The sequence below is a fragment of the Notothenia coriiceps genome, unplaced genomic scaffold, assembly GCF_000735185.1.
Source record: "Notothenia coriiceps isolate Sejong01 unplaced genomic scaffold, NC01 NC01_scaffold00005563, whole genome shotgun sequence".
Lineage (NCBI taxonomy): Eukaryota > Metazoa > Chordata > Actinopteri > Perciformes > Nototheniidae > Notothenia > Notothenia coriiceps.
Window position 1 is genome coordinate 82,841 of NW_011338264.1, and position 27,016 is coordinate 109,856.

Below are 27,016 nucleotides of genomic sequence, written 5' to 3' on the forward strand. Positions count from 1 at the left end.
CCTTGGTTGCGTATGTAACATTCACCACTGCTGTTTCTGTGTCAGTATTCACTGTGAAAAAAGACAGAGACACACAAAAAGCAAACATGAGATAAAGTAAATAAATGTAAATAGTTGTGTTTTGTTGCTGCTGTAGGTGAGTTAGACATGCATCCAGGTTTCTGCAGTGACCCAAAGAGCCACTTGTCTGAGTGAATCCATTACAGCCATCCCCACACGCTGGCCTCCCTCCAGGCTGCGCTGCTGCCTCTACAGACAGCAGCGGCTAAACACAATAGCCCCTCTGCCACTTGCACAATAACAGATTTAACGTTGACATGACAGCCTAAACGAAGCAAGTAATCTGTGATAATGCAGTGCAGATTTGTTGTCCTGCACAGCTGCTCAGAGCAGAGATATCTCTGCCACAGCGACAGGTTTGATTCCCGCTGGGACCCCACATGTTTTAAAAGACTGAACTATGCACTGATATTGATGTCTTTGCTTGTGCTGACTGACAACCAAAGCTGGCTGAAAAAACATCCACAGCAGATGCTTCACATATCTTAGAAAAATAAAGACATGCAAAATAAATAGTAAAACTAATGTTTTAAAGTGGGCTTATTTTTTGTGTCGGAAACAAAAATAGATATCAGATCAGGTCTCTGAGAACAAAAACGTCTAAATCTACAGACAGCAGGTTTGGAAGAGTTAAAACCAGAGAGAGTGCCCAGCTGGATTAGACAGGGGGAGTGGGCAGTCTGGCACGGTGCCCGTCCCTCACAGCCAGCTCTGCCCCGCCCGCTGTCCCGCTCCGCCACGGGCAGCCGTCACCATGCCACACAAGAACATGGGACGCCTCCAAAACCCTCACCTCGTGACAAGAGCACGCGGCAGAGAGCAGAGGGAAACTGACAGGCAGACAGGAAGTTGGACAGAGACAAAGAAAGCGAATAAGGATCACACACTGCTACTGTGCAACTCTGATGTTCGAGAGCCGGACTGAAGCAGAAAGAAGAGGAGGAAACGCTGCGCTGGGGATGAAATGGGCTGTTTTACGGCAGCGCCTGGGAAACTCTGAGTGGAGTAAGTTCTCTTTTAGCACCTGTCATGATTACAGTGGGTGGCTGTTGGCTGCTTTGACGCACAGAGTGTAATTATTTTTGTATGTGTGTGTTTGTTTGTCCCTGTGTGTGCACGTTTACTATTTGTGTGTGTAGACGGCAAAACATTAGTCGGGCTGAGTAGCCTGCGCACACACATAAACACACACATACTCAATCAGACAAAAGCCTCACCACAGGCGCCTTCAGTGTCCTCCCTCATTACCACAGTGCACCTCCCCAAAACAGACACACAAGCACGTACAGGCATTAACTAACACACACACACACACACACACACACACACACACACACACACACACACAACTGACCTCCCACTGTAGATCAGGGGGAATGTTCCGGATCTGGATCTTACGACTCCTGCAGAGATGAGAGACACAGACGGAGTGGATTTAACAGACCTGAACCACACACTCACACACTTGAGAGTTTACAGTCATCTGTTGTGTGTACAGAAAATCTAAACGTTACTCACAAAATATACAATATACACAGTTGAGAAGCAGAGACGTTTAGTGGGAAGAAATGGAGAGTCATAGGCGTACTGTGTGAAATCGTTCAGTGTAATCTTAATTCTTAAACATCTACAACTCGTTAGACAGTTTCATAAAGCACTGTTGTAGCGCTGCTGAGGGAAATGTAGGTGAAGACATTTATTAGACAGCAGCCGGCGCCTCTCAGTAACACCCTCCTACTGGTGCTATTCTTACTACTCACTACAGGACGTGGAAGTGACATAAAGGACGAGAAAAAGAAAGTGTCTGTTATAAGACAACAAGAATGATGGAACATAACTTGATAAAAATGAGTATCAGAAAAAGAAACACAGCAAATACTATGAGTTATTGCACATTTCATAATTAAAAAGTGATTTTTATTTGAGAATAAGGTGAAAAGTAGAAGTCACAGATTAATGAAGTTTATCAATAAAAATAAATGGACCTACAAAACTTGTGCTGAAATTCTACATGACTTAAGATGAGGTCACTCCAAATAATCATTTGTCATTAAGAAAGAAAAAAATCCTGTTTCAATAAATAAACAAGATTTCAATGTATTCCTTGAAAAAATACTCTATATATATATAAAATACTCTCTATGTATTTCTTATTCCTTGTCATCTTTGTATATTTGATTTGTCATGAGCAACAAAGATTAAACCCTGAGTTGAACCCTGAACCGCCTCTTTTTCTTCGATATCAAAACATGTCGGTAAGAGAAGACAGAAAGATAGACGTCCAAATGGGACAGCATCCCTCTCCCTGGTCATTTTGGGATCCAGAGCTTCCACACAGACTTCCACTCAGCCTGCAGCGAGCGTGTCACTGCAAACACACAAACCGCCCGCTGACCACAGGCTGTTAACAACTACATTAACGTGAGAGAGTCCTGCTCCGCAATGAGAGCTGCTGATTTAAAAAGCAGAGAGGCTGGTGAGCAAAAAGCCGCACCGCTTAACAACCGTATCCCAAAAAAAATCATTTAAGGACAATTATGGGGCATTACAGGAGCGAGAGTGGAAGACTGAGGTACAGAAATTAAGTTGAGGAGGCAAGCTAATAAAAGCAATAACAAGAGGTGGATCCAAGTTCAGGAGGATGGGGAAAAAAGCCCCCCCCACACACACACACACAGCTCATTCTTGCCACCAACATTTCTTCGTCTAATTTTTGCAACTTTGGCCATTTTTCACAAATAAAGACGCAGGTCAGAATTTCCTGTCAGCAGCGAGGAGAGGACGAGAGGACCGAGCCCGCAGCTGGACATGAATGAAAGACTCTTTCTGATTGTGCTGCTGGATTGAAAAAAAAGAAGAAAAGGAGAAACACAGCATCACAGATTTAGGTCCCTCCTCTCCCCTCCTCTACTTATCGATTCACTCATCTCAACTTTAATAAATGAGTAGACTACTAGTACTGATTATTAGCCAAGCAAACCAAAACAAAAAACTCTTATACAAACATTTGAAAATGTTTTAAATCCGACACCAACTAAAATGTTCCAGGGCAAATTATTTTCTAAATAAAAAAAACACAACATAACTCTTCTTCTACAGAAGCAAACAAACAGACAGCAAGCCCAGAAAACAGAAACTCTCAATTCCCAGCAGGTCCTACCACAAGGTGGCCTGCAACCTTTCTGTCGCTGACGGTGGTTTAAAGCGAGAGCCTCGATGAAAGATCTCTCTTGGCAACCGTTATCCAAACAAGGGTAAACCGATAAAAAAAAACTGCTTGTAGCCCCAAAAGACATCACCTTTTTAAACGTAGTAAACAACCTCCTGCTGTCCAAAAGCAGCCAATAGCTGAAACTTGTTTTAGGCCAACTCCAAACCTCAAAACAGCCCCAAACGTTGGCATCCCCGAGCAGACCAAAATGGAAACTAAAAGCTCCTTTCATTCAGCGCAGTCTGCTTCAAAAGCCCGTGGAGTCTCAGGGCCCGGCTCTCTATTGTGTTCCTGCTAATTGATTTGCCATCTGTAACCTTGATGTAATGTTGGACTACATGATGCTGTCCTCTGTGCTCTTTAAAGTTAACAAGCTCGCTGTCAGCTGAGCGACCTCCTGCATGACCGATATTAACTTTAGGGTTTCTATATCAATGTTGTCCCACTTTACATCGCTAAGGCTTCTTCATCTTCTCTGTAGCTCTGGGCCTACATGTTTTAAAGGCCACTTGCTTGTCTGTCATCCTGAAATATGCAGGGGCAGCTCCCTCAATGGACATCCCTCGGAAAAAGTGACAGTGTCTCCGACAGTTCTTCAAAGTCTCATTTTCAGCATGCCTGTGGCCGCTGGCTAACCATAAGATCACTGCTTACTGACGCTCTGTCTGTCTACAGGGCTGGGAGAGGCCCTCGCTACATGTCACCCGACAACATCTACAATTGTCTGTCTGCAGTGTTTATTACAAGCACCAGGCATTAACTGTATGTCTTTTTATTCTATTATATGTGTTGCTGTTTTAATAATTTTGTTATCTATTATATCTCGTTTTATCACCACTGTAAAGCGTCTTTGAGCACCTGAAAAAGCGCTTGGAAATGAAATGTATTATTATTATGTCCCTAGGTTATATAGTCTCTCTATAATCAGGTAAAAACCCAGTAGGTCTCTGCTAATTTCTGTTTGTTTGCATTCAAGGTGAACCCAGCGCCCTTTCTCAATGAGCTGCAGAGATACAGACTGAAGTCAACGGTTACTTAATGTTTGTTGAATGTGACCGAGCTGTCTGCTCTCGGTTTGGAGCGGCCTGCCAGGAGAAAAAAAAGAAAAAACCCTCTCAATTTCGGCCTTTAAATATCTGAGGGTGGCCATGTTCATTTGAAAAGCTAATATTTACTGCAGCCACGCCACCTGCATGAGGTAAGAAACCGTGTCTGCTAACACGCGTGCAAACTAACACACACACACACACGCGCATGCAGAGCCGTCGGAGGAATTTTAACCTCTGAGGGGGGAGAAAGAGGGTATTCATCCCTCGCCAGGAGTCTTCCTAAGGCTCTGAGGGGCAACCATACAATATATAAAAAAAAGTCTAACCTTTTTGGTTTTTTGTATTGTTTTTTTATTCCTTGTGATTTGCATGTACCTTTTCATCGAGGTCCAAGTTCCAGACAAAAGTGTTGGTTGGAATTAAGAAAACATGTTGCATTGGGCTCTAGGTTATTTTTCACTTTCAACAAATAAAGAACGTAAACAAGCAAAGATAATCAGTGAAATATGACTATGAAATATGACGCTTTTTAAAGTGTACTAAATGAAAAGTGCAGAATTATTAGCAGCAGATTAAATATGGTACTTAAATGATGTGCTGAGTAAAGTTTAGCCCAACTGAAGCTATGTGATGACACCAGTGCTAGCTTTCCTTCACTGAAGAAGACCATAACTTCTTACTAACATATGAATGATGTAGTTGACTTGCTTCAACGGTTGTTAAAAAATAAAATTCTCTATCCTAACAAGTGATATTGGAACATCTGTAACACACCCAATCAGTTTGAAGAGGATATAGCTATTCAATGTGAAGTGTACTTTGGTGTTAAAAAGTCCCTCATGTCAGTAATAAAAAGGCCAGAGCAGGTTTCTCTTCTCCAAACAGAAACTCACAAGTGAAAGATTAAGCAATTGCTTCCACGCTGAAGAATTCTGAGAGATGAGGCCCTGTTTACTTCGCCCTCCCTGCTTTGTGCGGATGCTCATGCTGTCAGAGATCGGCAGCTTACGAGGCGCGCTGTCCTGTGCCCAGCGGGGGGGCTCGCCCCCCAAATGGATAAAAAGACATTCTCAATTGCCTTTCAGTCTACCGGCATTGTCCAGAGCACACTGCCTCAAACACCTCTAGAAACCTCACACCTAAATGTCCTACATGGGAAATTCAGTTTTTTCCCATTAAACTCACATTTTCCTTTCTGCTGTGTCCATTTAGCTGTCAAACACTCCCTTCACATAATTATCAGAGCAAAAATCTCTGATAAGCAGCAATATAGGCACATATTTGCTCCTATTTCATTCCTCTGTGATAAAATGGTGAGCAAAACCGGATCAATCTTTATATTTCCCTCCTCCTGTTCCAGATGAAATCCACGCTTGATGACAAAACAGACACAGGAAGTCCACATCCGCTTTGAAACAGTCCGATGAAAGACTTCATATTGCCCACAAGATAATTGATGACTTTCAAAATGAAAGATAATCTGGACTTCATCACAACCATACCATGCAGATATAGGAAATGAAAACCCCTGCTGTCATAAATCACACTGGAGGCGTGTGATTACGCACCTATTACATTATCATATTACAAACCCAGTGATATGCAGTGCAACACTAATGTGCCTGCGTCTTTTATGTGTGTGGTGGTCCAACGTTTAAGTGCTGAGTGCAGTATAATTTAATCATTTGACTATCAGCGAGATTTACAGCTACTTTAGCATATGTGAGTCGTCACATCATCGCTTGTAAAAACTGTAAAGCTGAATGATACGTTGGCACTGTTCTCATTCCTTCACATCTAGACTGAATGTATTTGATCATTTAATTTTAATGTATACCAAGGCTAGAAGTGAAGCAGCATTATCTTACTGTATATGGGTCAGTTTGTGTGGGTCTGTCAATTAGTCTGGTGGTCAAGCGCAGACTCGTCTAATCTGAATTAACCCAATTTCTGGTGTTGACCCTTAAGCTCTTAAGCACCTAAATGCCTTGAAATCTCAGAGAGGAAGCAACAAGTCAACAATATTCAGGAGACCCTACTATGTGGAAGATGGCTCTGCTCCTTTTTTTCAATCTATGGTGGGGCTCTCATTTTGTTCCACTCCCTGTTGGTGGATTAACAAGGAGCACAGGCCATTTATGTGTAGTGATCCTCAGCACTTCTCTAAGGCCCAAGCAATTGTTGTGGAGCAGAGATAACAGGATTGGTATGAGAGAAGTGTCAATGCATTTTTGTTGTCCTTCTGCCACAAAGGTGTTGTCCTCCGATAGGACAAACAAACCCTGAAGCAGTCTCTCAGCTCACATGTTACCAGAGGCTGTGTGTAAAGGTGCTCTTTGTATATAAAGTATTGTTTATTATTAAAAAAAAAATACATTTCTGGAAATAACTATGCTGTTTTGTACTAACGGAATAAACAATGAAACAGTGTACACTTTGTACGCTGCTGATTGATTAGTTTCCCTTTTTCTTTCAGAGCAGTTAAAGCAGGGCTTCATGTGAAAAGTGTTTACAGGCAAGCAAACACTTGCAATAACAATTTCCTATAACAAATGAATAATGAATGAACATTTACTTGATTTTTATTTGAGATTTTCTTTCATTTACATTACTGGAATAAATGTTCCATTAGTTTAACAGACGATTAAGTTGTTTTCTGGAAACAAATGCTTTAGATGGACACAACACTGCCAAATTCGGTGAGAGTGAACCAAAACAGTTGTTCTGTAAAACAAAACCAATGAACTGAAAAACACTAAATGCTCTGCATAGCTAAAAGGAACTATATATTTTGGTGATAATTCTCAAGAAACGGAGGTATTAGTCTCTCTAATCATTTAAACTAAAAGGTTTCGTATCGACTGTTTTTGAGAGTGAAGACCTTCAGAAACAGTTCATGGGATTATTACCCTTTTATCCTTTAGTTGTAGATAAAAAAGGCAGTCCTTGGATCATCTGGAAGGATACGTGTACTGAACTGAGATTTTCAAAGTATTGATAATTGTTCATGGTGACATTTTCCTTCACATTCATCCTCATTAAATCCTTTCATGCCTCTGGGCATTCATTTGCATTCATCAAGGATCTCTTTCGCCCATCATCCTCCAGTAAGAAAACAGCCATTGTATCTGCTCCTCTTCATTGTTCCCTAACCACATATTTTTCCAAACAGAATACAGACGCTGCCGCTCCCTGCCGCTCCAACCATCTCCTTTCCTGCGTAGCGCTAAGGTGTCTGCTCCTGTTTTCCCTCCCAGCCCTTTACGGGTGAGAGCTCATCAGAATTCAACACGCCTACCTGCACGCCTGTTTCTCTTCACGCATTCGTTCTCTCTGTGGCACCCAGCGAGGCAGGGAGGCACAGGCTGAGGAGCAGGCAGGCAGACACATGCAGCCCTAATGGAAGCCACTGTCTTCCTGTTGACGTACGTCTGCCGCTCATTCTGCTGCTTAACAAAAGCTTGTAAATAAGGAGAGAATGTACGCTGTGTCTTCCTCCATCACGTGTTCATTGACCAAGTCTCTGTATATGGTGTCACTGAATGATTCAGTCTCACTTGACAGGGATAATAACAAGTGACTCAATAGATTTTCAATGATTCAGACAAATTAATACACTCATGTTTGAGATCTGTGCAGCGTGAGAGAGCGTTTACTCTGATTCACACAGTCCTCATGAAAGCATCAATAGATGTATTTCAACAGAGCGTTCTGAGTTTCACTACACACCATGGCATCATGTTTTTTATGTAATGTAATAAAGAAATTAAGAAAATTACCTAATACAATTGGATAAGACACATACAAACATTGTCTTTGAGTGTCCAAAACTATTTGTATGCTGCTTTTGCTATACAATGATTTCCTGATCTCTAGTGTAATCACTACAAATCATTGTTTTAGTGCTAAAATGCCACAGGGTGTCCAGCTGACTCAAAAACACATTTCCTCCTGTCACGCCTATGAAGCCAATGAAATTAGAATTGTTTAATGTTCCATTTGCCTATCGCTGTGTCACCATGAAGTTGTATTTAATTGAAAACCGATTGCCCTTTCACACTGAAGCCCCTCCGTATGGCTCTGATCAAGAACTCACTGACAACAGAGGCAGGAAACAGTAAATTAAATTATTCTAGCGGCGGGGAACTCATCACAAGACTGAAATGTATTGGATCTTTTGTTCTAGTCCATTAATAATACCTAGAAATAACAATATTTAACATAGATTAATGATTTCATTTACCTAAAAAATATCTAAAATGGGAGCTTCCATCCCACATTTGATTTAAATACACAACATAATTGTGACCAATAGTCAGTCTTTTGTCCAGCTAAATGATTTAAAAATTCCTCTGAAGATACATGTGTGTGGTTAGTTTTTTTCCACAAACATAATACAAATGACATCCACTGGTTTTCACTCAGTTAAAACAAACTAGAATCTATAAATATATATGTCAAAGTCATACTTCTGCAAACAAGACTCTAAAAAAGTCAATTCAGTGTATGTGAACTGGAGATCAAACGTTTTCATGTCAAAGTTGTGCAAAGTTCCCAAACTTGGTGTGATATAAAATAAATCCTGCTCGTACATACTCACATTGAAGGTGTGAAAACAGCCTTCTAATGTTAAATTCTGTATTTAAGTTATTCTGCCCAGTGAAGGTCAAACATCCAAGAGAAAAACAATAAGCTGGTTATGGTTACCACACACACACACACACACACACACACACACACACACACACATATATAAGAGTAAGACTCTCCAACAGTCCACAAGAAGAAACACCTACAAATGAATTAACTATTCAGATGTAGGTGTTATCAAATGAACAAATACTTAATTATCAATGTGATGAACAAGGAACATTATGTACATTCCTGTCCAGAAATCATGTCTAACCACGCACAATGCAGCCAACAATCAATGAGCTGCAATTACAACAATAACAGTTACATCTACTGCTGCTAAAAACACTTCTCTTGCAACCCCAAGCCCCAAACGTCAGACAAATAAATAACTAAACAGCAAGATGATTCAAGAAGACTTGCAGAGTCATGTGCCACGCTGCTCTATCCTGTCCTGCACACATCAGACTACTCGCCTGCCCTTCCACGCCGCTACTCCTTCACTGAGTACTCCTCTGAGTCCCGTCACAAAGCAGCGAGTCAGCACTGTCAGTGACAGGCACGCAGCAAGCCTGAAGGGACACAGCTGACACGCAAGCACACACACAAATGCAAAGCTTCTCTACAAACACACACTGATGCATTTTCTGTGTCTCTCTCACACACCTCAGTGCTAAGAGCTGCTGACAGGTGGATACCAGCTCATGCTGCGGCGCTGCAGTGTGGCTCCACTGTCGGCTGCTCCTCGTGGCCGCTTCTCTTGCTTTATGTTCAGGTGTGCAGCTTGCTCCTGAGGTCTCATCCTTTAATCTGCCGACCACAAGGTATTATACAGTAGCTGGAAAGCTGAGCCGCCTGCCATAGGTGTAGGTCCCGTCAGGGTTAACCTGGATCAATACTGCACGCACACAACAGGCCTCAAACTGTTTCCCTGCCTGCTTTCCTTCCTGCCTGTCTCATGCTTCTCTGCAGTCTCTCTCATTGTCCCTCCTGTCTCACTACTCCCTCCAGCTTCCTCTAGAGTGTGAGCTTTACTTGTTCACACACACACACACACACACACACACACACACACACACACGAGCGCACACACACACACACACACACACACACACACACACACACACACACACACACACACACACACACACACACACACACGAGCACATTACCTCTTCTCTTTCCCCTCCCTCTGTCTGCTGGGAAGTTCCTCACAGAGTGAAAACACAAAAAGCAACTAGCAGGTGGGGAGTGAAGATTTACTCTCTGAGATACAGAAACACTGACAAGCCTGGTCAGTAAGCGGCATATTTAAAAACACACCTGCCAGTCACAGCTGCCGTCACTGAGGAGTCCTCCAGCAGCAAAGCTTTTTGGAAATAACAAAACACACTCCGCAGCTCTGAAACACAGGGTCGAGAAACGGTGCCAACCCGGGAGACGCTGGCTGACACGCATGTTGAGTTTAATGTAAAATAAAATGTATTATTTAAGAGAAATGGTGTGTTGGTTTTTGATGAGTGCTTTTGATCAAATTAATCTTGGTACATTTACATTTTAAAGGATCTGAAAAATTGCACTCTTGTAGTTTGTGTTTGCTTTTACATGCATTGTTTTAGATGTTATTTTAGATAGTTTTGGAAAATCATACTGTCAATAATGCTTTTTAGCATGCAACAGTTAAAAGTTGACATTTCGTTGATGTTTGTATATAATTAAATATTTATAATGATCTCAAATAAAGACTTACCTGTTTAGATAAAGGGAAATGTAATGTAATTTTAATCAGTTAATGTAAAGGTCCAGCGTGTAGTATTTTAGTGGCATCTAGAGGCCAGGTTGTAGATTGTGAACAATTGAATACCTCCCATTCCAAGCTATAATTGAACCTACTGTGGTCTTCAGGTGCATTTGCTGCATCAAAATCAAGATGCCATGTCAACGTTAGAACGCAAAAAGGCCTTTCTGTCCATTCTGGGCCACTGTAGAAACATGGCAGTGCAACATGGAGGACTCACATATGTGGAAGGGCTCTTTCTAACAAAGTACATTGATTCCAACATTTATGATTAAGTAATTACTAAATATTAAGGGCTTAAAAAATTCAGTTACACTGAAAAAACAGAAACATTGACTTTAATTAAATGTATTATGTCGACAGATTTTACATAACTGTATTAGAGTAGTTGAAAGCAATAATATTAAGTTTAAATCAAGAATAGTTGGGTCAAGTTAATATTATTGCCTTCAACTAATCTAATACAGTTATATGAAATCTGTCAACATAATACATTTAATTAAAGTCAACGTTTCAGTATTTGCACTGTAATTAATAAGGTGATTGAGAGAATATGAAGAGGCAACAATTTAAGTAATTGGGTAATTATTTTTAGAGCAAAGAAATTGCTGGTGGTGATGGTGAGTTGAATCCCTTTTAATAAATTCAGAGACTTGGTGTCTATAAAAATTGAAATTGACCAATAAATCTATGTATTTATCTTTTTGGTTACACTTAGACAATTAAAACTTGCCTCTTCCTCAAAATAATATATGAGAACAGAGATTCAAATTTATTTTACATCGGTGAGTAAAGTGTATTTAAGTAAATAAAGTTTGTATCCCAGATAAACCATGAATAGATTAACAAAGTGGTGGGATTATTTCTATAGGACACACATGTACTAGTTGAGGGGGGGGACAAAACTAACAGGTTTAAGGTTACAACTACATCAACCGTTAGGACATTAGAAACACTGGATTATATTTACTGACAGGATTGTGTTAAATGCAAGGGCTGCTAAAGTGTGTATGGAAAAACAACACACATTGTCCTTACTGTCATGGGGAATCAGTTCTATAATATGGGTGGAGTTAAATGGATAAGGGCTTCCAATACATTAATTGCACACAAAGTGCTCCTCACAAAACCTTGAATCATCTTGTGTCACGTGACTTACAAGTGGCTGAAGTGGCATTATCCCCGTCAGACTCTAATCCTGCGGCCAAAATGGCTCCAAATCCTGACCTACTCTCTGATATGAGGCAGGGGGCATGAGGGGGAGGCTGATTCAGATCCAAGGCTCAGTTTGTGTGTATTTGTTAGGTGGATGCCTGTATGCTGTGTGGGAATGTAATACGTAGATTTATTCTATTATCGGGGAAGCTCAGAGGGTTGTCGGCACTGATCAATATGCGATAAATACTTGAGTAAATATCCTGAGTAGACATCGATATCTCAAGTTGGCTGCAGAGGAGAGCGGGTGGAAATGCCTGTTGTGTGTGGGCAGCATTTAAAGAAAAACAGAGAAGACGAAGAAGAATTACTGGTGAAAGCCTGAGGGAAAGATTTGTTGTTGGTACCTCCTATGTATGTATCTATAAGGAAGTAGAGGCTAAACGACTGCTGAGCTTGAGCAAGTCTTCAACTCGCAAAAGCATAAAGCTCTGCAGCCTCCACAAACTGCGCAACAAATATATTTGTTCATCGTTTTTATTCCAGGTTGGGTTTCCTGACATAACAGTATCTGAGTACAACAGCACAAGCTTAAAAAACAAACAAAACAAATGGCGTACCAGCTGAGGCTCAATATTAATAACAATTAGAGACGGTCTCTTTTTCTAGACAAGATATTCAAGGTTGCAGTCCACTAATTTAACAACTATTTCCAGCCCTGCTCAGGCTTACAACTCTCCTCCACATAGGAACACCAAAACAAATCTGCAAGCGTTTACAGGCCGGCAGCTTTTATCATTCCTGGCAGAAAACATACAAGGCTGGTTCCCCTCTTTAACAATCACCCTGTCTAAATTGAAGGGGCTATTAGGAGTGAGGGCTGAACTGAAAACATAGGTGCTCATTCTTCAAGACAGCCATAACACAACTGCTGAGTAAATATAACACAGGTTATTAGATTGTTCACTCTCTGTAGAAACATCTGCAGTGGGGGGCTGCTTTTTTACAAGGATGCTAGAAGCCTGCAAAAAATGACCAGTGATATGAAATTGATATGAAATGCAAATCAGAGCTGCTTTTTGTCTGCTGGCATGTATGTTATTTGATCAAATCTTTGTGTGTGAGAATGTGTGTATGTGTGAATAATGTGCCTTTAGCGAAGGGATACGCCAGCTTTGATAATGTCTGGTGATTGGAGGAAGCAGCAATACTGTAAGAAGGCCAGGTTTACACGGAGACGAAACGGGTTGTATCTGCTACAGTTCTCTATCGTATGGACGGTACGGAACCACGGAAACGGAGCCCTCAAACGATAACGGCTCCCAAGGTGGGTAGATCTGCGGACGAAGCGCTCTGGGGGGCCAAACGGCTCCGTGTGTACGTCCTATACGATCATTTCCTGATAGCGATGACGCCATAGCCCCGCCTCTCCCCACCTCTGCTGCTCACCCCCGCGTCATTTCACCAACAACAACAATGGCGGATCACAGGGTTGCTTTCGTGCTCCAGACGCTACTGACCATGCTACAGATGTTATTGCAAAATCTACAGCTCCTCTACCACAACCATCAGCAACAAGTGGACATGGAGAACTACATGTTGCTAAATCCACCGCGGAGAATAAACTGAAGGGCAACCAGGCAACCATGGCAACCATGCGGGAGGTCTTATTCGCTGCTTTTGGTGTATTTTGTGACGGAAGTAAAGCGCCACTTACAGGCCCGGCATATGTACTACAGCGTCTCCAGCGGGTCGAGCGGTCTCGTGTGGACGGACACGTTTCTTGAGCTGATTCCGTGTGGACGGAAACTTTTTTGATATAGACTAAGGTTCATTTTCGTAAACGTGTAAACGTGGCCTAAACGTCTGAGGTGGTCGTTCATCCATCAAACGATGCAACAGCTACACTTGTCAACAGGAAGAAGAAACAAGTCCTTTAAAATTCAGATAATTTTTTTTAAAGTGCAGCATATTTGATGTATCATCTTCAGCTGCTCTGCATCCACACTGCTGACATCAAACTCTCCTTTGAAGCTAGTCATTCTATATCTCTGTAATTTATTCTCCCGCAATGTTGAGCGACCGGAAAACGGCCTGCCTGGAGTCACTCCTCACACCACTTAAAACAAAACCATCTAAGCAACAATCTCTGAAATGAACTGTTGCCTCCCGCTTGGGGGAATGGCAGGAACACACACGTGTGCAATGACATGGACACACACACGCAGACATCTAGTGTTGTTGAAGAATTTCACTAGCGGTAATCACAACTCTACTAAGAATAAACTGCCTGTCTCTGTTACACTATCTGATCGGGCGGCTCACATTCAGCCCACAATACATAACATAGAGTTGTACGTTATTTACACCCTGTCATGCTTACACACAGCCGGCTTCATCCCGTGCTGTGCCAGGGGAGCAATGACTGTAAGCTGGGGGGAGGCGGCGAGAGACAACGCACACAATCTACGTGGTACGCATGACATGTTACACTGACACAAGACATTCACATGCAGGGAGGAGGATGACGGAGGGAAGACAAGCACTGAATGCTGCAGCGTGACTCCCTCGAGTGAGCTGCACCTTGTGAAGTTCAACAAAAAATCCCCTGAAACATGTACAGAATAAGCGTGTTAATGTTCAGTAAATTAATGCGGGGGAAAAAAATGCAATCTTTCAAGACCCCATTCACTTTTGCAACCCTCCAACGTGAGCTCATGCATGGCTGCTTAGGCATCAAATATTTACTATCCTGCCGAGCTGAAGATGTCCGTGCTTTTGCCTTTGGGTTTTTTCAACCAGATCGTGCTCTGCTATAGGGACACTCTTCAATTTTAATTGGATTTGTGTCAGTGTGTGCTTCATTTAACCTGACAGGGACGGACAATTCATCAATCAGTGTCATTACGTTGTTTGCATGTGCGAGGCAGAGATGCTGCTGAAGAAGTCTATGCTAAACACATACGCCCAATCAATCAATCGGCTGGAATCCCATAAACTTGCAATCTAATTTGTTCGTTTTCATTCGTGATCTTTAAAGGTCTCCTATTATGCAATTTTTAGGCATATATTATAGGTCTCAGATATATAAAAAATCTATGAAAAACATGTCTATGATGTGTTTTGCTCAAAATACCAAACAGATCATGCATTTAAGGGATCCCTCATATCCCTCTATTCCAGCCCTGTTAGAGAAGTGCAGGTTCGGGGGGGAGCTAATGCCTGATCAGAATTCTACCGGAGATACAGCTAGATGCTGCCGTGATTAAATGCCATATCATGTTCCAAACCACATCAAGGATTATTTCTGAAACAGTATGGAGTGTTAGCGATGCTTGCTAATGTAAACAAAGACCATATTACGTCCAAAACAGTCGGGCATTGTTTCTGATAGCAACGCTTCTGATAGTGCCGTGGGTCCACATTTAGGATATTACATCATATCGGACGCAAATCTGGATCAGCTCCGTTGTACCCCCGTTTTTAGAGATTTGGGTACTGAGGAAAAGGGAGAGGGTTTTGTTTTCTGACACTTTGTGAGTTCCCTGACACACCGGGGACACATATTTATGTATAAAAGACATCAAAAAGTGCATTTTGCATGATAGTTCCCTTTTAACTCATAAAAACAGTGCATTTAAAGTGGGAACATAAACGATTATAAACCTCAGGACTAAGATAGCACTCACCCTTACAGGAGAGCTACCGCAGCAGCTACAATACTGCACCCATGGGAAAGCAAGAGTATGGACTGCTTAGTGAAACACACACAGATTGACCTCTTCACGATAAAACATTCTGGGCCTCCAGGGAAACATTAACGAGGGTCAGCGAGGAAACAACAAACTACAAACATTTTTTTTCACATTCTGTTCACTGGCCCTGTGTGTGCAGCTGCATGAACATACTCCACTGAAATGTTATGTGGTGTGATACAATCAGAAGGACTCCCATAGGGTCCTCCTGTTTCCCTAAACTCTATTCTTCTCTTTCTGTCCTTCCATTGGTTTCTCACTAACACTCTCTTTCACATACATGCTCTGTCTCACAGTGTGACTGACTGGGTTTTGGCATGGGCTCGGTCATTTGGCAGGGGGGCAGATGGAGCAGTCCTACTCTCCAGCACCTGCCCGGTCTCGGCAAATCATAGTCAGGATCAAGCACAGCTGTGTAAAACAACAGGTTTTATGGCATGTAATAATAATAAACACAAATTCTGCTGAAACTGAAGGACAGGCTAAAATTGCTGCCACAGCTGAGTTCTGTAAAAACCATAGGGTTTCACACAGTGAATGTTTTAAAATGTAGATATGGTTTACATAAAGAAATAATAACAATTAGTGGACCAAAACGCAGGATTTGTTATCAAATCATTTAAAATTGGGGAAAACAATACCCATTGGAGCTAGCGGCAGCAGCAGCCGGTTAGCTCATCTTTGCATTAAGACCAGAAGCAGTCGGTATGCTATGCTAAGATGAGCTAAGCAAAACTGTGCTGGTTGTAGCTTCATATTTAATGGACACGCAACCAGCCCAGGGGTCAGTTCCTACCCATGAGGGTTTCACAAAACCCCCCCACATGTTTAATGATTTATAGTTCATCCAGCCTTCTACAAACATTAGAATTTTCCCCCAGTCTTCTACTTTCTTCAGGCCTCTTATTTCTTGCACTGCAGCTGATATCTACATTTAAAATGTCTCGCTCTTGAACTAAAATAAAGTTGACTGGGAGGACAGTCTAAAGACAGAGTGGAGTTAAATGTAACTGCTCAATGTTGGGATTTTCGTTAAATACATTTTATCATCAGCGTAACAGCCTGGAATCGGTCTGTTTATAGATCTAGAGAAGGCAAGATTAAAGGCTGATATGGACAATTTCAGTCAAATGCACAGCCATAAATCCTCCTGTTTGTGAGCAGACCCATCACAGTCTGCTGTGTGAGGGGTAAATCCTTTACAAGCCACCAGCAGCCTCTCTGACAGGGGGGAAGAAATGCTGCCCTCTATCAGCAGTGCTCATTTCTCCCCACGCAGGAGAGCCCACACACACTGAGAGCAAAGCATAAGCATGCGTGTGGGTCATAAACCCGTCCTTGACTCGGAAGTCTTCTCTTCAGTCGGAGACAGAGGAAACACAATGGTCAGACTGTGCTCCAGGTTGTGTCAGAGGCTCAGCTGTTTGCAGACCTTACTGTGGAAGACTTGTTCTGTTGGGAGGGGGGGGGGGAGTTTCCCAGCTTCCGTTGCATACATATGGAAAAGGATGGAAATGTTGGCTCCGAGTGGGTTTATGAATTGGGTTTATGAATAAGAAAGGTCACAAAAGGGCTGCCACTGTGACATAGATGGACAGCCCACTCAGCAGTTTTCCCTGCCGCAGTTGTGGGAAGAAAAATGAGCACTTGAATGTTTCAATAAAGCAATAGCTTTACACAGCCATTTTTATTGAGCCCCCTCACCATGCCATGTTTTCACCGTCATATAAAATCAGCACTCTGACCACAGCACGCCCGTAGCTTGGATTGCAGGCCGGGGCTTGCAGCTAGAAGTGCAGTCTCCACTCTCCAGGGAAATAGGTCGAAATTACAGGGTCCCCAAACTGACAGCAGTTCATAACAAATTGAAGCTGTAATCATGTGATTCTTACAGTGATATCAAAATATATGTTAATGATCACTTGTAGAGTGAATATCAGGGAGTTAACCTAACTTTTTGTTTCATGCAGATTATGTGGCGTAGTGTTCTGTGCACTGGAGGACTTTGGGTGCATTTTCTGAAAGCCTTTATCGCTCCAGCTCTCCTCCTATAACGAAGAAAAACACTCCAAAACTGGTTCCTATGGCAACCTGGAGAACCGAACCTGAAACAGTTAGAAATGAAGAAAAGCGCTACCTGAAAACACACACACGACGAAACACATTAAGTCGCACAATGGCACAGTTTTGCTCCTGCATCAAGGTGCTGCTAATGTGAAAAGACTATACTTCCACATCTGCTGTTTCACAGGAAGCTGACTTATTTGGAATTAGAGCTGAATGGTAACAGCACTACACTATTCTCTAAAACCAGGGATATTGTGCACAGTAGGATGCATTTTACTACTCTGAATGGACATAGTATTTAGAATCTCGGAGTATAAATATCTTCTGGCTAGATCAAAAAGTTACGCTTGAATTTCACATAGCTAATTTTCCTTTGCTCAGTATTAAGCGTATAATTGAGGCTGTGTTCTTGTCTGTGTTGCATTATGGTGATGTTATCTATGGACACGTCTCTGCCTCCCATAGTTCCATATTATCACTCCACCTTTAGATTAATTACCATTTATTCAAATCATCTTTGTATCTTGTATTTAAAGTTTGGGTGGGCGTCGATAACAGTATGACACCACCGGCACTGGATTCTATGTATTTATAAAACCCTTAATGGCAACTTGCCATCATATATCACTTACCTATTGTACAACACACTTTAATTCAATCTTAAAAGATGATTACAAACTGCATATTATTTCATACAATAATTTTTCCAAAGGTATTCAAAAGCATAAAAACTCAAAAGCGTAACATTAAACAATCCTTAAGGCTAGCCCCATATATGAATTTTACGGTTGTGTTAAGAAAAGGATTTGAATTGTGGGGGGGGGCAGACTGTTTCAAAGAAAAGGGTTACATTTATAAAATGAATGAACTTTGCTTTACAACACATCACATTCAGTGTGTGTGTGTGTGTGTGTGTGTGTGTGTGTGTGTGTGTGTGTGTGTGTGTGTGTGTGTGTGTAAGCCAAACAAAATTGAAGTGGTTTGTGTAGAATACTAATTTATCTTTCATTTCATACATAATCACTTAGATTCATAAATAAAATGCAAGGCGTAGCCATGAGGCTCCTACAGCCGCTGCTCCTCACTGCTTTGTTAGTTTTTTAAATACACCTAGAGAGAGGGGTCTAGCAGAGTTTTAGGGTATAGTGTAGATTTTATTTTCATTTCTTTATGTTACTTGACTTTCCAAGAACAAATGTCAATCTTTATAAAAGTTCTGGTTCAGGATCCCTATGCCTGAACCCAGTAGTCCCTTTTAGTAATCTATTCATGATACTAAAGAACCAACTACCCTTCACCTTCTGACTCTGAGGGCCCCTGATCCCCTTTGACCCAGCCTCTCCCTAGAACGTCAAGGCACGGTAAAATAAATGTGCGGGATACAAACGTCCGATAGAAGAGATTAACAAAACCATTTGACCTGGTTGAAGCTTCAGGCCAACAGCATTCCCAGCGTGAGGCCCTGAGCCAGCGTAACGGAGCCTCTTCATGAATCTCGATCCCTACCACTCAAACTGCTTGCATACGATTGGCTGCATTTAAGCATTACGGCCCCGTGGATCACCTTGATTGGCTTTTGGGAGTTTTTGCCATATTAATTTCACCTGTCCAAGACCCATCAGGGCTATAAAGTTCCAGAAGGGTTATATGGTGTTGATATGGGACAAGGACGGGGTCTGGCCGTGTGAGAAATGCCACCTGCTGTGCGCCTCAGCTGCCCATCCTTCTACAGCCACCACACCCTACTGGGCACACTGTGAGCACTGGCACACGGAGGGGTCAGAGTAATAAAGTGTTCCTCCAGTGTGTAGCTTTTAGCTGGGATTTTATAGCTTTTGTGTTTCTCCAAGCTGCGTGTGAACATATCTACACATAGCCCCCCCATTGCCAAACACTCATATCCACATGCTGCACACATACAGACAGACAGAGGGGAACAGAGGGATATAGAAAAGGAAGGAGAGACAGAGCAGCCGTTACATCCTCAACATACTTCCCCCAAAAAAGAACATGGGTACTAACTGCATTACTCATAATCATTATTTAGAATTCATTAAATATTCAAGTGCAGCACATTTAAGATTCCAGCAATTCATCAAACCCTGCCTTGCTGAATAGCATCCTTAAACATCTGCTCAAACTCAGGTTGCTCAACTATGTGAAGTATTGGGACGGCTGTCATACTTAGATTTTGTACAAAGTGAGAATAAAAGAAGATATCATTTTCAGAAATTGAATGTAATTGATTAGAAATACAAAGTTTTGGATAACTGAGATCATTTCTAATAAATGTAATTGAACTGCTAATAGTGCTTCTTACCTACTTGTCAAATACTTCCTATGATAGACGAACATTAGTTTGAGCAGATGTTTTAGGATGCTGTTAAGCTAGGCAGAGTTTGATTTATTGCTCATGTCTTCAATGTGCTTTATTTGAATATTTAATGAATTATAAATAATGATTATGAGTAGTGCGGTATATTACAAGGTTGTTTTCTGGAGGGGAGTCATTTTTAAATGAACAGCTGCTCCATACTTCCTTTCAAAATTATTCTGTTGCTAACAGTATGCAGATATTAAAATGTATTTTATTTTCTAGTAACAGAATGAGGATTTTTCATCCGTTAGAAGAAGAAGAATGGCTGAAGTGGCTCAGATAAAGGAGGCTCCATGCTGCTAATCTCTGATCAATAAGGGTTTGTTTACTTCTAAAATGGACTATCAATAACTCTCATCATGAAATACTAAGAAATAGTGAGAGGAAATGTGTAATAGACAGGCAACAAATAAAAACGCAGGCAAAATAATGAGTCATTCTGCAGTAATACATTTACTCATGCAACAGGTTGGAGCGGAATGTGAATGGCAGCTTACTGAGAAATCAATCTCTACAGTTGCTGCTGCGATGTACATGCAAGTGTCTGTAAAAAAAAAGAAAAGATTCCACCTCTTGGGGAGTTTAAACAGCGATCCCACCCCTCTGTTAGACACACAACGAATTTAAAATGCTCTCGCATCTTATCTCGTGGCTCCCTTAAGCTATACCGTATACTCTGTTGCACTAGTAAGTCTGATATCGCTTCAGGAGAAAAAATACATCCTAGTCCACATTCAAGCAAAAGTTAATAATTGCTATACAATATTGTAGCGCTAAGAGAACAGCTGATATTTAAATGCAGTGCCTTGAACACATTGAAATAAAAGGCTTCAGCTGATACCAAACAAGTTGTCATTATTTCTTGAAGTGCAAATGGAGAACCTTCTAGTGTTGAATCTTTGTTCACAGGAGCTCTGTCAAAGATAAATCATTCCAAAACATGGAGTCACTCTTAATGAGTGAAAAAACGTCAGATGGAACCAATTTAAGTTAAAGACAATGACTGGCTCTTTAAGGCGGAAAATTAACATAGTTGAGAGACACCTCTGGAATCTGCTTCAATCGCTGGACTAAACGGATCACTTTGAGCCATCGCTCCTCACAGACAGGTGAGGGGGACATGAGGAGTCAGAGAGGGGGGCATCGGATGTGGGTTTAGAGGGGAGCAGTGCACTGCCTCCTGCTATCACTCCGGACAAAACTGGAGTCTAAATTGGAGAGCTTCCCCTACATCCAGGATCAACTGGGGAGTATTAATGGATTCGGAGTGGATCAACTGATGGCTATCGTATTTCGCTGTTTTGACTCAGTGTGCACTGACGACCCAACACACACATGTGCACCACTGTGGTGCAATGCAGATGTTTACACCCACTTCTTGGTCTGTATCCTTTGGTGTGAAAAAAAGGTATTGCAATCAGTTTAACTTTATTAAACAACACTCACATGCAAATGGATTTCTATGAAGTGCACCAATAGTTTAACATGTGTTTCTTGTGATACAGTGCTAATAAAATGTACCACATGAGTAAGGACTCAATCACAAATTCATCACATGTTCTTTGAGCACATTTTCACTCCAGGTGAAGAGAGGTAAAAACAAAAAGGTCTGTGTTTGTTATCAATGGCTTGAACAGCAAATAAAAAAATCATATATATTGTTCTGTGAAATGTGTTTACCGCACAACAACAGGACCCCACAACAGGACAACGCACTTCACAAGTTTGATATGACTCACACAAAGGAGTAACAGTAGTGTCTTTGTCCACACCTTCACAGCCTCGCCTGTTGATAGTCAAACCACACTGCATACTGTTTATATAGGCCAAATATCAATTAACATCAAGTCACACTCTGTTTCCTGGTGTTGCAGGGACACAGCCACCTGCTTTGCTTAACAAGAAAGTTTATAAAAGGTAAAAAAAAATATGGTTCTCTCATTCCTGGTATCAAAATAAGCAACCATTATAAAAAAGTAACAAATACAAAATCAAAATGTCTGAAAGATGTTCAGGTTTGAGTAAATAAACCTAATATTTTCTTCAAACTAAGATGTATTCTTCTAATCAAATAAAGACAATATTCATTAAATAATTATTGATAATCTTTCTACCTAAATCTACTTTTTTTTCTCTGATGTTTTGAGAATGTAATTGTATTTATTATTTGATAACCAAATGATTTAACTATTGATACTTCAAATCTACAATTACAATTAATAGGAGAACATTTCCTTTTGAATAGCATTTTTCTCAGCATCGAAATACAAGATGAATTTATAGGAAATAACCTACATTATTATTACACTTTTTTCACGATTAATTTTGATAAAATCATTTCCTAAACTCAATTAAGGTGCAACTTATGATTCTTTATTTTGCAAAACAAGAACCTTCAAATGCTTTTATAAAGAAAATCCAAAAGATAGTTTACTTCTGCTAAAATGAATTATATCAAAATGATATGAAACCTGACCTATTTGGACTACTCTTAAATGTATAAATCAAAAGTGAAATAACATTACAAAAATAAATACACCATCAAAAATGCATCTATTCTATGTTGATTTTAAATTGCATTGGAAAAGGCCCAATCTTTTCAGATTAAACGTATTTACAAACATAATTGTATTACAAAGATAATTTAATAAAACAATGACAAAGTTAACCCTTAAAATTTGATATAATTTAAATGGTATATCCCACTATGCTTATTAGCACACTAAAGACATTAACCAACAGAAAAACACAATAAAACACAATTAGCAAACACAGCAAAAAGCAGCTGAAACTACAGCAGCCTCACAAAGCCCAAAACTGCCAGCAGGCCTGAAGATGAGCTCCCACATTAATATGGCAGCAACAACAACAACAACTGTCAAATGGTTCATTCCTCAAGCCCTGTCACTATAGTAACCATACATACATTACAAATATAATTCATAACAAAATGTGTACATTATATTATGATCAGAATACAGGATTTAGACATAGGAAATTGTTTAAGCATTCTAAAGTGTACTTAAATATAAATGTTTTTTTCTCAAAATATCTGAGAAAATTCGAATGGATTACATCTACATATTAATTATATTGGAAATGTGCATCAGGTAAATCTCTACAAACACAAGAACAATATCCACTGCAAGACGAAACAACGCATTTTAAGATTTACATTTTTAATTAATGAAAATATGTCTGTAATAATCTCCAAAAGCCCTACGTATTGAATAAACAACGGTAGGAAGGTTTTAACATTAATGTAAATGATCACCGTGGAAAAGCATTAAGTTACACCTCCACGTGAAATTTCGCCCTGATTCGAAATCAAATGAACACCTGTACTTGTCATACGATGCTCTCATGTCGACCTCACAGATATGGCGAAGATTTCACTTTACATGCCTGTTCAGAACATGCGCACACGTCCAGCAGCTCCACACTGCCTATTGGACACATGCAGGCACATGTATGGACATTTTCTCTATCTGATTCCGCCTATAGCCGTGCAGTGTGCAGGGCCATCATGGCAGCCATTATGAGGCTCTCCCAACATTGCCATAGCCTACGTGCACGCTAACTGTGGGGAGTGGCGCAGCATTTTACACCATTTTGCGCCTTGCTTACAAAACGCCTTTAAATCGAGCCATAAAGCGAGGAAACAACACAGCAGCTCGAGTATTGGACACTTTAAAACATGCAGTTGTTTTACTTTACGGTGTGCCACAAGAGAGAGAAAAAAGCGAGGGCTGTAATGCAGGAAAGTGTAGCCTGCACTGAAGGGAGAGGACTGCTGGAAGAATAAAGTATGGGTCACGTGTTTCTCCACAAGGGGCTTGAATATTTACCTTTTTGTCACGCAATGTAGTCTTTCCCTAAAGCCAAAGTCATTGTTGTGAGAGAAAAAAAAAGGTGGAGCTATACGTGTTGAGAGTGTGTATAGGCTGCACAATCTGCCACATACTAAAGAGTGTATTACGCATTACGTAAAGGGGGGGTGTTTAATTATTATTTCCATGCAATTAAATGCTTTTATGTTTTTACACTGCTAGAAACTGACCAAAAGGTTCCTTATGAGGTACAAGTAATGTGTTTTGAATTTCAGAGTAAATACAGATTCGCTCACAAACATTCAACTCGAGCTTTCCTCGCGCACACACACAAACCGTGTTTCTCACATACATACATACATACATACACACACACCCACACATGTATAGGAGAGGCTCAGCTGATTGGTATGCAACTCATCGTGCAATGCAGTAGTCAATATTGAAACCTAACTTTATCGCTTACATACTGGGAAAACAGCCTTGCGGGAAAACTAATTATGTATGTGAAGCAGCATAATACGAAAGTGTGATTACAGCTTATACAAAATCCAATTAAGAGGCCATTATTACATGCATGCGTTGGGTGTGTTTGTGTGTGTCCATGTTTTACAGTGGGATAGGCCTTGCTGCAGATCACGCGATAGGGCAGCAGACACCATGTGTTCTGCGGATGTTGGGATTAAACTGATTCTTTGTCGCTTTATTTCTGTTGTTTAACCACAATACAATTACATGTCCCTCGCCAGTAAATAAAAAATGACCAGGAAAGTGAAAAATCACACACAGAAGCCCAGAGAAGAGGGAAATGTGCGAGCTATATTTCACAGCGGAAGCCTACAGGTCAGTCAGCATGGGGCGGATGATGACACAAAAGTGTGTGTGTGTGTGTGTGTGTGTGTGTGTGTGTGTGTGTGTGTGTGTGTGTGTGTGTGTGTGTGTGTGTGTGAGTGTGTGAGAGAGTGTGAGAGTGTGTGAGAGAGAGAGAGAGTGTAGGCCTACCTTAGTTTTCTTGGAACAGAGTAGTCTATCTCTATCACCTTTCCGTGTAATTCAACATTACCTGTAGAGACGAAAATTGATAGTGTAACATTATCTGTGTGTCATGAAAGCAACAATGCAAGCTGGTAGGCCTACACAGCAACACTTTGAATTACTTCACCAAGTAGGTGCGTCCCCATTCAAACAGCCAACCCCTAGAAAAAGTACTGTACCAGGTCGTGTTGTGCGCAGGGCGGCGGATAAACTACTGGGTATGTTTGGATAAAAACAACCTCACCGAGACATTCTGTTGTTTAAAATGAGTAGAAATCGGCGCCAACATGAAGCATGATAAGCTTTATAGTAGGGGGGAAATGGGCAGCCATGCTTTCCACTCCCACAACCCTCACAGTGCAATGAGGGGTATTTGTTCTGCTCTGTTAAGAATGCAACATCAAAGAAGAGATGGTAAAGGAGAATGACTTGTACTCTTTCTATTCTAGGTAGGTTTCTTTAATTCTCCGTGACTCAGCCGGGGGTGTATTTGAAGCGCTCCTCGGCGAGGCTTGAACACGGGTTTTCGTTATTATGAGTGGCCTGGCGCAGCACGGAATTAGCGTCTCACCTCGTCCCCCCTCAGCTACCTGTTTATTAGCTCTTTCCTCCGGACCCCCATGACCCACCTCCAAGACACCTCGTAAAAACATACCCAGACATCAGAGGAACATGGATCTGACAAGTTTTCCGCGCTGGCTTTGCTGTGCTCTCTTCAATAAAATCAAGATAAAAAATAAGTGAAAAATAATTATGCCGACCCGAACCATCAGACCATCCCATACATTCCAGCGGGTGATTGCAAAGTAGCGCCCCACACTATCGGAATCTCCAAAATATAGGTTATTGTGCACGGTAATGCCGAAAGGACGGCTAGTGTTTTCTTTAGGTAATCGGGCACTAAAGCCCTCAGTGTGTCCTGTGATCGATAAATTATCCATTTTTTTGTTGGAGCGTGCATGGCTGAGCGTTCATCTAAACTCTGATGGCACACGGATGTGATCGCAAACACTGTCCCGAGCAATAATACAAAATAATAATAACAGAAGCAATGATTAATATTTCGGACACACCGAGCAATTATGTTTTAACCTGTTCTTGCAGTTTGACTCGCTGTGAATTGCCCCTGTCACCAACAGCATCACTTATCAAATCCACACTTACCAGAAAGAGTCTCTATAACCTTTATGGCCGAGTTCTGGTCGGGGAAGTCCACAAAAGCATAGCCGGATTTCAGGAGGACCTGGTCGGCCACTGGCAGCTTCTTCTCCCCAAAGAGCTCCTTCAAGTCCTCGACAGTGACCGAAGGACTTAAATTCCCAACATATAGTTTGTTCATGATCTGGAAGGAAAAATCTCGTGGGGATATCAGATCTTAACAGTGAGAGTGGCGATAATTCAGAGTAGTAAAAAAAATAAAAAATAAAATGAAATAGAAAATCTGACGGGTTAAAAAAAAACCTAGGATTTACCCCCCAGGAAATTACTAAACTATAGGCGACCCCCCAGCACCAACTCTGGCCCCGGTCTAACTCTTTTTACAGGGACTGGGGGGAAAAAGTGTCGTTACGACGCTTCTCTGGAGCCAACAAGCACCGCCTCTAAATAAAATCTCCCTTAAAAATCACAAGAAAAAATGTTTGGAGGTGCATGTGCGATCACTCCTGGTTCTCCAGCGTGGAAAGTACATTGGGGAATGAAAGTGTCATGATGATCACTCGGTATATTCAGCAAAGGGATGGGCTTTAAGGAAGCAGAGGGGTTATTTCATCAAATCATAATAAGGGCCGTGCCTTGGGTCCCTCAAGGCTGGAAGAGAAGAAAAAAAAAGAGCCACTGTGCGGAAAATCAAGTCGTTGTCACTGTACTTGTCGGCCCAAACATTGTCACTGATCCCCACAGTTTGCCTCTTATTTATTTATGAGACACAGAAATATGGATTTTATAGAGCTGTGGACGCAGGGGGTCCGCATCTCGCCATGGATGCCTGTTTAAGATTATAAAATACAATGTAAAATACAAATATCTGAGCATTTTAGAATTTGTA

The 27,016-nt window shown here is 41.2% G+C and overlaps 1 protein-coding gene across 1 annotated transcript; it reads right to left on the minus strand.

The window, feature by feature from the left end:
• LOC104943020 (insulin-like growth factor 2 mRNA-binding protein 2) lies at positions 1–26,580 on the minus strand. The gene is made up of 4 exons (XM_010768339.1): positions 26,134–26,580; positions 24,937–24,997; positions 1,415–1,463; positions 1–51 (listed from the first exon to the last, which is right to left on the minus strand). The coding sequence occupies exons 1-4, from the start codon at positions 26,306–26,308 to the stop codon at positions 49–51; spliced, it is 288 nt and encodes a 95-aa protein (XP_010766641.1). The 5' UTR covers positions 26,309–26,580; the 3' UTR covers positions 1–48.
• Positions 26,581–27,016: the final 436 nt, after the last annotated feature.